General features: G+C 36.8%; 1 protein-coding gene across 8 annotated transcripts in view; it reads right to left on the bottom strand.

The window, feature by feature from the left end:
- Positions 1–1,308: 1,308 nt before the first annotated feature.
- Positions 1,309–11,715, bottom strand: part of SGCE (sarcoglycan epsilon) — a 33,213-nt gene continuing 22,806 nt past the window's right edge. For 4 of the 8 annotated variants that reach the window (XM_050327383.1, XM_050327423.1, XM_050327418.1 and 1 more), the window contains 6 exons: positions 10,077–10,288; positions 9,292–9,318; positions 8,392–8,580; positions 6,759–6,802; positions 5,908–5,942; positions 1,309–4,141 (listed from right to left, as the gene is read on the bottom strand). In XM_050327383.1, coding sequence (XP_050183340.1) covers positions 4,091–4,141; positions 5,908–5,942; positions 6,759–6,802; positions 8,392–8,580; positions 9,292–9,318; positions 10,077–10,288 — 558 coding nt within the window. In that variant the 3' untranslated portion in view covers positions 1,309–4,090. The remainder of the gene's footprint in view (positions 4,142–5,907; positions 5,943–6,758; positions 6,803–8,391; positions 8,581–9,291; positions 9,319–10,076; positions 10,289–11,715) is intronic. The other 4 variants (XM_050327393.1, XM_050327404.1, XM_050327414.1 and 1 more) reach the window with 4 other exon arrangements.

The raw sequence follows: 11,715 nt of genomic DNA, 5'->3' as shown, positions 1-11,715 counted from the left end.
TCAACTTTTTTGGGGGTTTTTTTTGGTGGAGAAGAGTTTTCTTTTAAAACTGTTTTAACAGTTTTCATCATGAAAAAACTAAAAAGCAATCATTCACTTGCCCCAAATTCAGCAGTTTTACTAAGCCTGCCAGCTATTTTAGAGCTATTGGAAAGATACTCAGCTGTTTGTTCTGTGTGTGCATTACTCCTGATGTTTGGGAACTTAAACCTCCTCAAAAAATACCTGTGAGTGACTGAAGGAAAGGGTGTAGGTGAACACCATAGACATGGATAGCATGCATAACCTTCATCTATGCCAGTATTTTGAGCAACAGGAACTGTGAGTTTGAGGGATAACTTTTGTTATGTTCGTCACAACTTAAGTATTGTAGATATAATTCTATTTATCTGTTGTACAGACTTGGTTAAAAGATTTATTTTTAATGTTTGAAATAATGCACTTGTTTACTATTACTGTATGTGGGATAAATATATTTTCTTTTCAGGTTATGTAAAAATATGAAGTAATTTAAACATTAAATAAATGTGCTGTGGATGCTTATTTTTGTAATGGGAGCAGCATCAATTGAGTAAAAACTTTTTATTGCTTGACTTGAGCTGCGCTTCGGTTCACTGTTCAGCCTGCCTGGAATCACAGTTTAGTACAGGAGTTTCTCCAGAGCTCTGTACTTCTGGATACTGTTACTTCAAGGTATTCACTGTATCACAAATTATGTCCAATGCACTGCAGGAAGAAAGATTCTTCTGCAGTAAATGGCACTGTCCCTGCTCTGATGAAATTACAGCTCCAGTAGCCAAAACCACCCTGGAGCTCAGGGGTCTTCAGCTGAATTCTGTGGTTGGAGGCATAGAATCCTTTTCCCCTGGCTTATAAGGCAGGAACTCTGCGGCACAGCTCTGCAGGAAAGGACAGGAACTGACTTTGGTTTTCTTTGGTCTGGTAACATCAAGAAACCAAACCAATCTTTAAGATTTGTTTGGGTTACAGAATTTAGCTTCTAACTGAGCTACTTCAATCCCTACTAAATAGAAGGGGCTCCTTGAGCAAAGGATTCAGAGGGGTAGTTCCTATCCCCAGAGCTCCGTGTATAATCAGGGAGATAGTATCTAACACAGGCACCTGAATACACTCCATCCTTTCTAGTTACACCACCTGTTTAGGCATCACCCCCAGCTAAACAAACCCTGCACCATCAGCTCCACCCCAGTTCTCAGGACACCAACCATCCAGCATTGTTTCAGTAATGTTAACAGCTGTAAAACACCGTTGTTTATGCCCCATTTTATAAATTAACCAGACAACAACTTCACTCCTTCATGTTTTCCTATTTATTAGTTTTTACATTTCAGATATGTACAAAGAGAGCGGTAGGGCTTTCTATTTAATTTGGTTGCAACCTAATCAGTACAGTATCAGTTCATACTGCCATCATACATTAAAAGAGGCTGTGAATTTACTGTCTTAATTAATTCTTTAGCCATTAAGTGTCTTTAACCAGCTTTATAAATCTATGCTTTCAGAGTAATTGTTTTAATAAGTAAAAATAAATAATTTGTTATTAAACTTACCTCAGATAAATGAAGCTTTCAGTCATAAAATAGGTCAGATATGCTTAATACCCAAGTCACCTACATCATGAGATTCTTTTCAAAATAGATGGAGCCTTCACTGTTACAAACTAACTTTTTATGCATGTACATAACAGTGTAAGACATTTCCTTAAACATATTGGCACTGTTACATTAATACAAATAAGGTGGGAGCAGCTCAACTGGTAGTTCATTGATTGTCATGTCATCCTCGAGTTACCAGAAATTGTTATGATCCAAACCCAATACTATTTACAAAGTTCAGTCTTATGTTGCATTAAAAACCATTATTTAAAATCCATTCCATTCATTTCAGTTTCAAAACACTGGCAGTTCGTACATTTGAAAACAGTAGTATAAACTAACAGAAACCAAATGCTGATTGTACTCAAATTTTTTTTCACGGCTTCGGTAAAAGACGTAAATGTTTAATTTACTGTAAGCCTCAGTGTGCAGTTTTGTGATTCACTTTTCCCTGCTAACCATCCAAGCTGCTGGAAAGGAAGTGGGTGGGGGATATGTCTCCGAGGAAGCTGACTGACTGGTGAAGTCTTCCCTGGTGCTTTCTGGATGAGTTGGGAAGGTGTGATGGATGTCACTTTGAAAGTGAGTAGGAATGGCTCTTTATTTCAACTGTTTTAGAAACTGCCTTAATTTTTCAAGCCTGTAGCTTGAGCTACTTCTCCTGGTCTAACAACCACCAGTGGGATTCCTATGGCGAGATGCATTTGCTACCGAGTTCTGGGGGCTGTGCTGAGCATCCAGGGCAGCTTTGCAAACTGACGTTGGAGGTTTGACAGTGCACAAGTATGTACTATGTACTGAGCACTGATTATGTACTTTGCTGCAATAGTTATCATACTTGTTGCACCAAATTTGTCTAAAAAGCAGCTCAGGACTTGTTTTAACTATCTGCTGAGATGCTGCATTCAGGTCTGAGCCTATAAACACGTCATTGTTTGCTTAAAAATTAAAATAAAGTAAGTTTTTGTTTTGTTTTGACAGAACAGGGTCATAACTGCAAAAAGGAGGAAAAAAAAAGGCAAAACCAAAAGTGACTACTTCAGTCTTTTTACAAATTCTAATAACCTCATTTTACAAATTCCTTTTATCCTCAGCCTTAAATTCCAGAATTACTCAAATTTCTCTTAGCAGAGACCTCACAAACCTCAGCTAAGGAAATGCAGCCAGCATTTAGTAATTTTTAAAGCAGACGCAGTTTTCTGCTTACAATGCAATGTCCTGATGAACATACAGCTTCTGAAAGAGAAAATATTACAGAAAAAAAGACAAAGCGTAAGTGTCAGCTTAAAACAATACAATGCTTTGAGGTAAAACCCCAAGAACTGTTGGTGTCAGCTGATACAGCTGCAGACCCTGAACTCCTGTGTTATGGTGCATTTGAAGATTTAAAGAAGCATCAGAAACTCATTTAAAATCTGGTGAAAAGTGTCAGGAAATAAATTATCACTATTTTGAAAAAATTGTCTATTGAAAAATATGGAAACCTCAGTTCAGATCCTTTAAACAAAGTCCATATTATTAAGCTTTCAGCTGCAGGGACAAATGCCTTCTCACCTCCCAGAAAAGTATGTCTTTAATCAACTCCTTTTTATGGTTTATTAGATAGCTTGTTCTCCCACAACTCTTTGTGCTCCAAAAAGAACAAAGAACATGGAGGATACAAAAAAATTAACTACATTGTGAATATCACAAAAAAATTTTGAAGAGTTTTTTTTGAAGAGTTAGTCCAAGTGTATTGTAACAAAATTAACCATTTTTAATTTGCAGACATTATTTTTTGCCTACAGTAGTTTGCAGCAGTTTCTTGAAGGATAACCAGATGAATGAATGGACAGATTTTAAATGTTTTATTGCTTACAAGTTTTCAAATAGGGTAAATATCTGGTAAAAGAACAGAAATCCAATTTTCATCAGGAGTAGTTTTACTTATTTTGTTTGGGGGTTTATTTCTGTTTTGTTTCTTTTTTTTTTCCAAAAATAACTTTGCTCATTATCTTTGATATTCTATAAAAAATTAATGCCTAGTAAATCTGCAGTACTATTTCTGAGCCTCATCATAAGCACAAGTTTTCATGCTCATACACTGCTGCTTTTCCTGTGCAAATATAAGGCAATTGTATCATCCCATTAAACACTCTGAAATCCTTTGAAGTTTTGGTTTCCCTGTTAAAACTTTCAGGAGAGATCACAAGACAGAATAAAGCTTGATATTTATTAATACATATAGATATAGATATATATAGATATGAAAGATTATTTTCTGAATGTAACAAATATAAAAAGTTATCAGTGTTTACAAATTGTCAAAAATGTCCATAGTACAAAAGGATACAGTACATTAGTTATATGGAAGTGATTGTACTCTCTGGCACTGAAAGCATCATAATACTGTGGGCATGCACAATATACACCAGAAAAACTCATGCATCGACCAGAACAAATAAGGAAGTAAGACAATTTGCTGCCTTCTCTGATTACAAATTCATTGCTTCTGTTAGTTTTCTTTCCTCAGGAATACCATTTACCTGCAAATAGATGAGAATTTTTATAATCCATCAGTGGCACATGATGCTTCAACAATACTGAACTGTCAGTTAGGAGCACAGCACATAAATAGTATTTATGAGTCCTTTATCAACAACCACATTGGAGAAACACTGCAAGTGCAACCTGGACCAAGAGACAACATACACATGACAGAGCTTCACCTGCTTTCTTCTGGGAAGGGAGAACACTGGGAAAAGGTTGTTTAACTGGGAATTTATCTTTCTATTTGGGATCTAACAGGCTTCATAGACAGCCTGAAGCACAAAACAGAAAAGGCAGTACACGGTGTACATGCAATATTTAGTCTTTTGCATTATACCGTATAAAGCTTCTCATCTAAGCACCTTAAACAGTCCTCATGAATTCTGCCTATTGACAGAGAGACAATTGCAAAATTTTATGTATCTCTTCACAGTGGAGACCTGTAGCAATTTTCATCAGTGTAATATAAACCTTAGATGTGAGTGGTCATCTTTCACACAATTCTTTCCCAGTTAGCTTTTAACCTTGTGAAATAGCCAAGCATTATGTCAGCTAATAAGTCTGCCTTTTTAGTTAAAGTTAAAATAAAACCATTTCTTACTGGGGATTCAAATAGTTCCTGAAAAGGACATGGTCTTTTCTGAATAGTTCTGAATAGTTCTTTTTATTTCTGAATAGTTCCTCAAAAGAGCCATGGTCTGCTCTTCAAATTACTAAGTATGGTCTACTGCAGATTTAAAATAGAAATTTCTTATTCATAGTAGTGACTGATAGTATGTTAACAATCCTGAATATATTACTGGGAATTTGAATTTTCTGTACAAAAGGAAGAAAATTTAACAATGAATGTCTAGTTCTATAGGTTATTATTTTGGCCTTTAGTGTTTTAAGTAAATTTCTTACTTGAACAGATGAATAAAATCAATTGCTAAGTTTGTACTCATGCTACTAAAAAACTTAGTAGTAGCTGAATTTTGTTTTAAAGGATAACTTTCTAAAAATCTAACCTTCTGACAACAGGAGTCATAGATACACTGAAGACCCCATAGAAGATAAACTACAAGGGGCACATGCCATCATGTCATGGAAGTGCTTGCAGGCTCACCTGCACATCCGAGTTACAAAACAAGGTGTCATTATAAACTAAGGGAAGAGGAGGAAACACTGTCTGTCCCAAATACATTACAACACCCACCCCCCTCCCTGGATTTCTGAGAGCTTATCACAGGCAGTGTCTGTGATGAATATGAAAGAACAGTTGTATTCTACAAAAACTATGTGCTACAGAAAATATAGACACAGGAGGATTTTTAAGATCTATTTTTAGGGCAGTTTTTCAGTGCGACTCACAAGTGCTAAATCTATGCTAGCTTACATTTCATACCTTTTCAAAAATTCTTCTACGCTGTCACCATACAGTACTGTCAGGTGATTTTGCATCTTTTTTACTGCAAGACAGACTGGAATTCTTGTAACAAAACAGTCATAGCAGAAGGGTAGCACTGTGTGACATTTTTACTCCGCCTTCTAAATGTCTGCAGTAGTCAGTGTGAAGAGGTGTGCTAAATGTCAACCCAAACCAGTGCTGGAGGCTTTGGACCAAGGCTTCGACTGCCAGGGTCATCTGCCATTTCCAGCATATGTACAATAAAGCACACAAATAGCAAAGCTAGCAGAACTACAGTCAGGCTTTTTATAACTGTTCTTAATTTCCAGATAACAAAACAACCCACATGGGCAAAAAAATCTATTATATACTTGCCTCAAATCTTTGAAATGTTGTCATACGAAATTCTCCTTTAATCCCCGAAAGCAGTAATGAAGAAGAAGGATTTTCAATGAAAAGAAAGAGCTGCTTATGTTAACTCCTAAGTTAAATCTTCCACTTGGAGCTGTAGTTCCCATGTTATGTTCAATACGTATGTATCTCTCTAGCGTTTTGCTTAAATACCTCTTTGAATATTTAAAAATCATGCTTTGGCCCCTACCTGTTCCCCGTGTGATTCTTACCCCCTTTCTCATGGCTATGGCTGTAGCTTTTCCTCAAACCTGAGATGCCAACTAGAGAGAACAGTCAAGCCTTAGTCTGACGGGTCATTCCTGACCTCAATCAGTGCATGAGCATTCGTGAAAAGATACAAAAGTGATGACTGAGACAAGGGGAAACCTGAAGCATGGATATGTGCCTCACTACAGATTCCCCAGTATCAACCCTTTATGTCCAGTAACAGCAATAAAGAGCTCCTTCTTCAGAGCTTAACTAGAACTGGTGGGAGTTAGAAATTTGGATTTCCTATCAAGTGTAACCACATTTGGGAATCTGGTTGTAGCTTCATGTTGTAACAGAAGATTATTTCTATGAGATTTATAACTCAGCTGTACCCAATTCCAGGGTCTCATGCAGATTCCTAATGTAGCATTTCTCCCACCCGTTCAATCAATCCCATCCCAAAATTTTCAGTGACATATCAAAAAAAAAAATCTGGAATGACAATGCTGTAATACTTTACTTTATTTGGGAAATATTTCCACTGTCCTTAGACTGTATACATTTTCACTAGTGATTCCTCCACAATAGTTACTTAATAGTTACAGTATTCTCTGAGTACTGACCTGCACTCTGCTGCTGTGGAATCTGAGTCTGATGTGGCAGGTTCCTATAAAAAACCATTTAATTATCTTTAATGCTTCCATACAAAGTCTGAAGTGTATTATAATGAAAGCTCAGTATTTACACTTCTTTTTTTTTGCTTATGAAGCAATAATCTATTTTCAGTATGCAAATACAGTTGTCCAAAGGTTAGCCAAATCCATGAAACAAAGAAAAATAGTGCTAAAGTAGTTTCTGTTATTTCACTTGTCAGCCTAGGTTCAAAGGCTCAGACTTGGTGAAATGCCAGAGGTAACAAGAGTCACCATGGGTTTCTGATGTTAAAGTTTAGTTTCCATAAGTGATGAATACAGCAAAGGTGACAGCATTTGTCACTTAGTTATTGACAGTGGAATGAATGGTCAGCTGGTTTTACAGGTCGGACCAGTTCACTTATCATGGCAAAGTTACATTTTTGTGCCCTGCTTCAGTGTCTATTTTCACAGCTAACAGATATCAAGGTGTTTTTACAGAAAGGAATTAAGGGCTGGAATATAGGTGAAGCAGATAAATACTTCATGTACAACTCAAGAAAACCTTTGGTACAGGACTGGCACCCCAGTCATAAAAAACTGCTGTTCTGGAAAAAGAAGGCATAAAAGACAGGGCAGAGCACTTCGATGCAGTTGTACAAGGAATAATTTATACAGCTGTACTTCCTGGAGAATTTAGCTTTGGGACAGGGAGAAGAAAACATGGAACTACATTATGAAGGGAATTCAGGGCAAGCATGTGTGAATTAGGGCCCAGTTAGTGCTGCCACTGGACCAGCACCACTGGGGCCAAACAAGCCTGCCAGCAGAGGAGCTACCTGCTAGAGATGGTGTTGTAGAGACGGCACTGAAAAATGCCAGTCCCTTCAGAGACCACTGCCTCAGATCTGGGCAGCCCCAGGCACCTCAAGCAAATCTTACCAGAAATGCCTTTTTGCTACAGCACTAAATAAAAACACGTGCAAAGCATTGGGTGGGTCTGTCCCAGCAGCTTCATTAAATTACTGATAAATGAACTCTAAAGAACAGGAATGAGTATTTTTCTGGTTTCTGTCTTGGAGAAAGGATGGCAACAATGGAAATGAGTGAGAGCTCTGAGTGTTGTCCTTGACAGGTCTGTATTTATTATCCGTGTAATGGAATATGTTCTTCTGTTCAACGTCAGCATTTCAAACACAAACCATGTGTGACAGGTACATGACTAACCATTTACAAAGTCTGGATTTTCTGGTATGAAACTACCATCAATCTGGCAGTAGTTTTATACCAGAACTCCAAAGACATTGGCTGAGAGACAGGGTGTCTAAAATAGAACAGTTTTAATTGATTCCTCTGTCAAAAGTAGTTTTTCTCCAAAATATTCACAAATCTAACTGTTCCATGCAAAGCCTCTTGCCAAGCTTGCAGACTGAAAGCCAGCCATCAAATTTTATAACAGAAGGCCTTTCTTTCTGCTGGAAATGCAAACATCAGAGCAATCTTGAACTGAGTCATTACTGAAACCTCCATAAGAAACACAGTTCAGAAGACAAGCCCTGGAATCTACAGTTAAATCGTGCAACACAGTGAGCATTAAGAAATAAAATAAAATCCAAACACTTACTGCTGTGTTTGCATCAGTGGCATGCTGGTATTGTCGTAGCTGTCCGTGTGAAGGGGCGGGACAATCTCCCCAGTCACGGGGTGAAACACGGGAAGCGTGGAAAGAGGCCACGCGATCTCTCTGTTTTTAGACATGTCACGAAGCTCTTTGGTTGATTTCTGTATAGCACTGTGGTGGACCAACTGGATGCTATGTCAAAAGGAAACAAAATAGTGAGTACACATTTTAAGGGCTCTACCAAAATGGATAATTTTTACAATTATTATTGTTCTTAAAAATACAAGGACTTTGATGCATGCTACAGACTCTATAGTGCAGCAATCACAGTACCTTTACATAGTTAAATTAATAAATATTGGCTTTATTTAATTTTTAAGGCAGTAATTATTCCATTAGATTTCTTGTGTATGAATAGATATTTCTCATAGGATCCAAGACTGTGCAATTTATGGCTAATATTCCATTTATTTGTTGCAGTTAAAATGAAAGCTTTGGTTAACTCCTGATTCTTGTGGTAGATTCATAAAAGCTCATAAATTAATTTTAAAACACTCCATAGCATAGACCCTGGATACCTTCCAGGGTATTTCTTCTCCTGGTCACTGCCTTTAAGAGACAGCTGAGAAGTCCAACAACCAGGAGTATAAATTACATATTAACATATTTATTCTAACAGCACTATTTTATTTTGAATTAACAGTCGTTAATTTCAAACCCTTTTTATTCTGGTCTTCTATCCTTGCCAGGACTCTGATTTAAAAGCAGCTTTCCCATTTATGAATTAAACCATGGTTTAGAGAGAATGAAAGAAGATTATGACACACATGTATGAAGCATGACAAGCTACTGAGAATGGAAATTAAATGGTAAAAGAAAAATAACAGGAAAGAAGACACTTACTCTGGTGTTTGCATGTTTCTCTTTTCCCTAAAAACAAAACAAAATTTATGAATTAAATAATAGCATTGATAGTTGGAACATTAAATCTATCTGATGATGAAAATAGTACGTGATGTAGAAATGCTGACAAGGTTATTGCTAAACGCAACTTGGCAGCATTTGCAACGGGGTTCATGGTGAGGCCTTGATGAACGCACGTAGAGAGAGATGATAATGGTGATAGACATACACACACAGACACACACACAGAGGGAAATGAAAATGCAGGTTAAAGAACAAGCTTCTGGCTAAAATAAATTCTGTGACAAAATGAAATTGTAGTTTGTGTAAGAAATGGCAGAAATCACGTTACTTGCTGCTTTCCTTTAATGTGTTTTTCTTTTATAGTATGTCTAAACTCAGTTAATCTTAACCAGGTTTATGTTATGAAGGTTAGCATTTTAGAAATTACTTAATATCCTCCTGAACCAATGATCCTTTATTAGTATTTTATTTGCGTTTTAGAGAGTTGTGCACACGTGGAGATTTGGGGGAGTTTTGTGCATATGTTGAGTATTTTAAACCTTTCAGCTAGAACAACTAAAGGCCCTATGTCCACTTGCCTGGAAATTAGTGCATGTGCTTAAGTGAGAAACAGTTCAGTATTTCAAGCAGATATCTTTTGGCCTGTTTTAAAGGTTTATAATGAACCGAATGGAATTATTCTAACAAACAGTTCTTTATGCACTATAATCTTAGAAAAGTCTACAGTTACTTATTACTCATTAGCGTGTTAAAGTACTCACACTCCTTCCCGTCGGCAGCACATGATATAGGCAAGGATTAGAAAAAGCACCAGTGCTATTGCCGAGGGCACTGCCAGTGTAATTAGGAAATCCGAGTAATAGTCTCTGCTTTTCAGTGTGTCAGAAGGTGGCTTGTATTCTCCACCATCAGGTAATATTCCCTCTCCACGAATCACTTCCTGAAAGGTGGAAACTTGTTTTGTATTGTCAACCTGATACCCACGGGGAAAAAAGAAGAAGAAAAAAAAAAGATGATCAAATAACAAAGTAACAATGTAAAAACAGGCAGTATCTAACCAACCATAACATATAAAAGGATCCATATTACGTGTTAGACAAATTCTATACAATTTTATCCAATCACTTTTTTTACACAACAGAACCTTACATTTTATGAAAGCTTCTGATCAATGTGATAGAAATATTACATGACTCTATTTCGTGCCTACCAGAGATCCCATGTTTTTTACAGACTAATTTTAGATATATGTCACACAAACAGTATTTGAGGAAAAATTCAGTAAACATCCCTAGTGCAAACTAATTATTTAGTACTGATTTCTTTCTGATGAATTAATCCATTTCTTACTACTAATCCTAAATAACAATACTGCCCTCTCTTGTATGAGTGTGGCAGAGATGAAGAGTCACATACCTATGACTTTCTTCCTCCTCCTTCTCCTTCAGTGCTTCCCATCCAGTGCTCAAAAAAGCAAGAGGCATCAACTGAGGTGCCAAGGGCTGAGCAGCTCTTTGCCTCCCCCACACACCCAATGTAGGAGGCACCACAACATGAGCCATGCATTTAGTTGGTCAGTCAAGAGTTTAAAGAGGTTTCTTTTATTTCAACTAACCTTAAGAGGGCTGCATTCCTGGTCACAAGTAATTTTGTATTTATATTTTTTAATGTCTATACCTGATGTTCCTAGAAATACAACCTTGCTTTGCTACTGAATTTCCTATTGCATTTTACTGCCTTTCCCAGATGACTTTTTAACTTCCTGCCTCTGTTTTCTTATTATCTTTAGTTAGATATTACTGTTAAATTTTATCAGTGTTAGCTTGAGACTCTCTCCAGATCATTAATAAAAATCAAATATATTTGCATACATGCTTGAACTTTTGTCTGACTGTTCATTGAGAAATCTTGCAACTTATGGTCATTTCTTTATCATTTACATTTTAAGTCACAAACTGATGTATTACAGCTTATGCAATGGATGAACAGATTTTCATGGAATGCCAGAAATTTTGTTCAGCCTAAGTGCAAGACAGTTTGCAAAATAAAAATTAACTTACATCTTTTCCACTCATTAATTCCAGAGTATCTTTTAGATACACTGACTTCCACCTGCCTGCTTAGCTGAATCTGAAACCCTAACAAATGCACAAAAAAATATTTATGTACTTTTTTATGTGACCGACATAAGACCAAGCCCATGCACAAAGTGAGAATAAGCTATCAAAAGCAACATTTAGAGGAAGCATTTATTACATTGTCCCTCTTGGCAGAATTTGGAACTCCCAAACTTGAATTCGCTCTTCGATTTGGTGCTAACTGCCTATGTCACCTCATAAAAATGGAAGAGGTTCGGATGGCTGTATGTTTAATCATTTGTCTACACTGTGATTATGGGAA

The sequence above is a fragment of the Myiozetetes cayanensis genome, unplaced genomic scaffold (assembly GCF_022539395.1).
Source record: "Myiozetetes cayanensis isolate MyiCay16 unplaced genomic scaffold, myiCay2020 scf1, whole genome shotgun sequence".
Lineage (NCBI taxonomy): Eukaryota > Metazoa > Chordata > Aves > Passeriformes > Tyrannidae > Myiozetetes > Myiozetetes cayanensis.
This window is presented reverse-complemented; position numbering and strand designations above follow the sequence as displayed.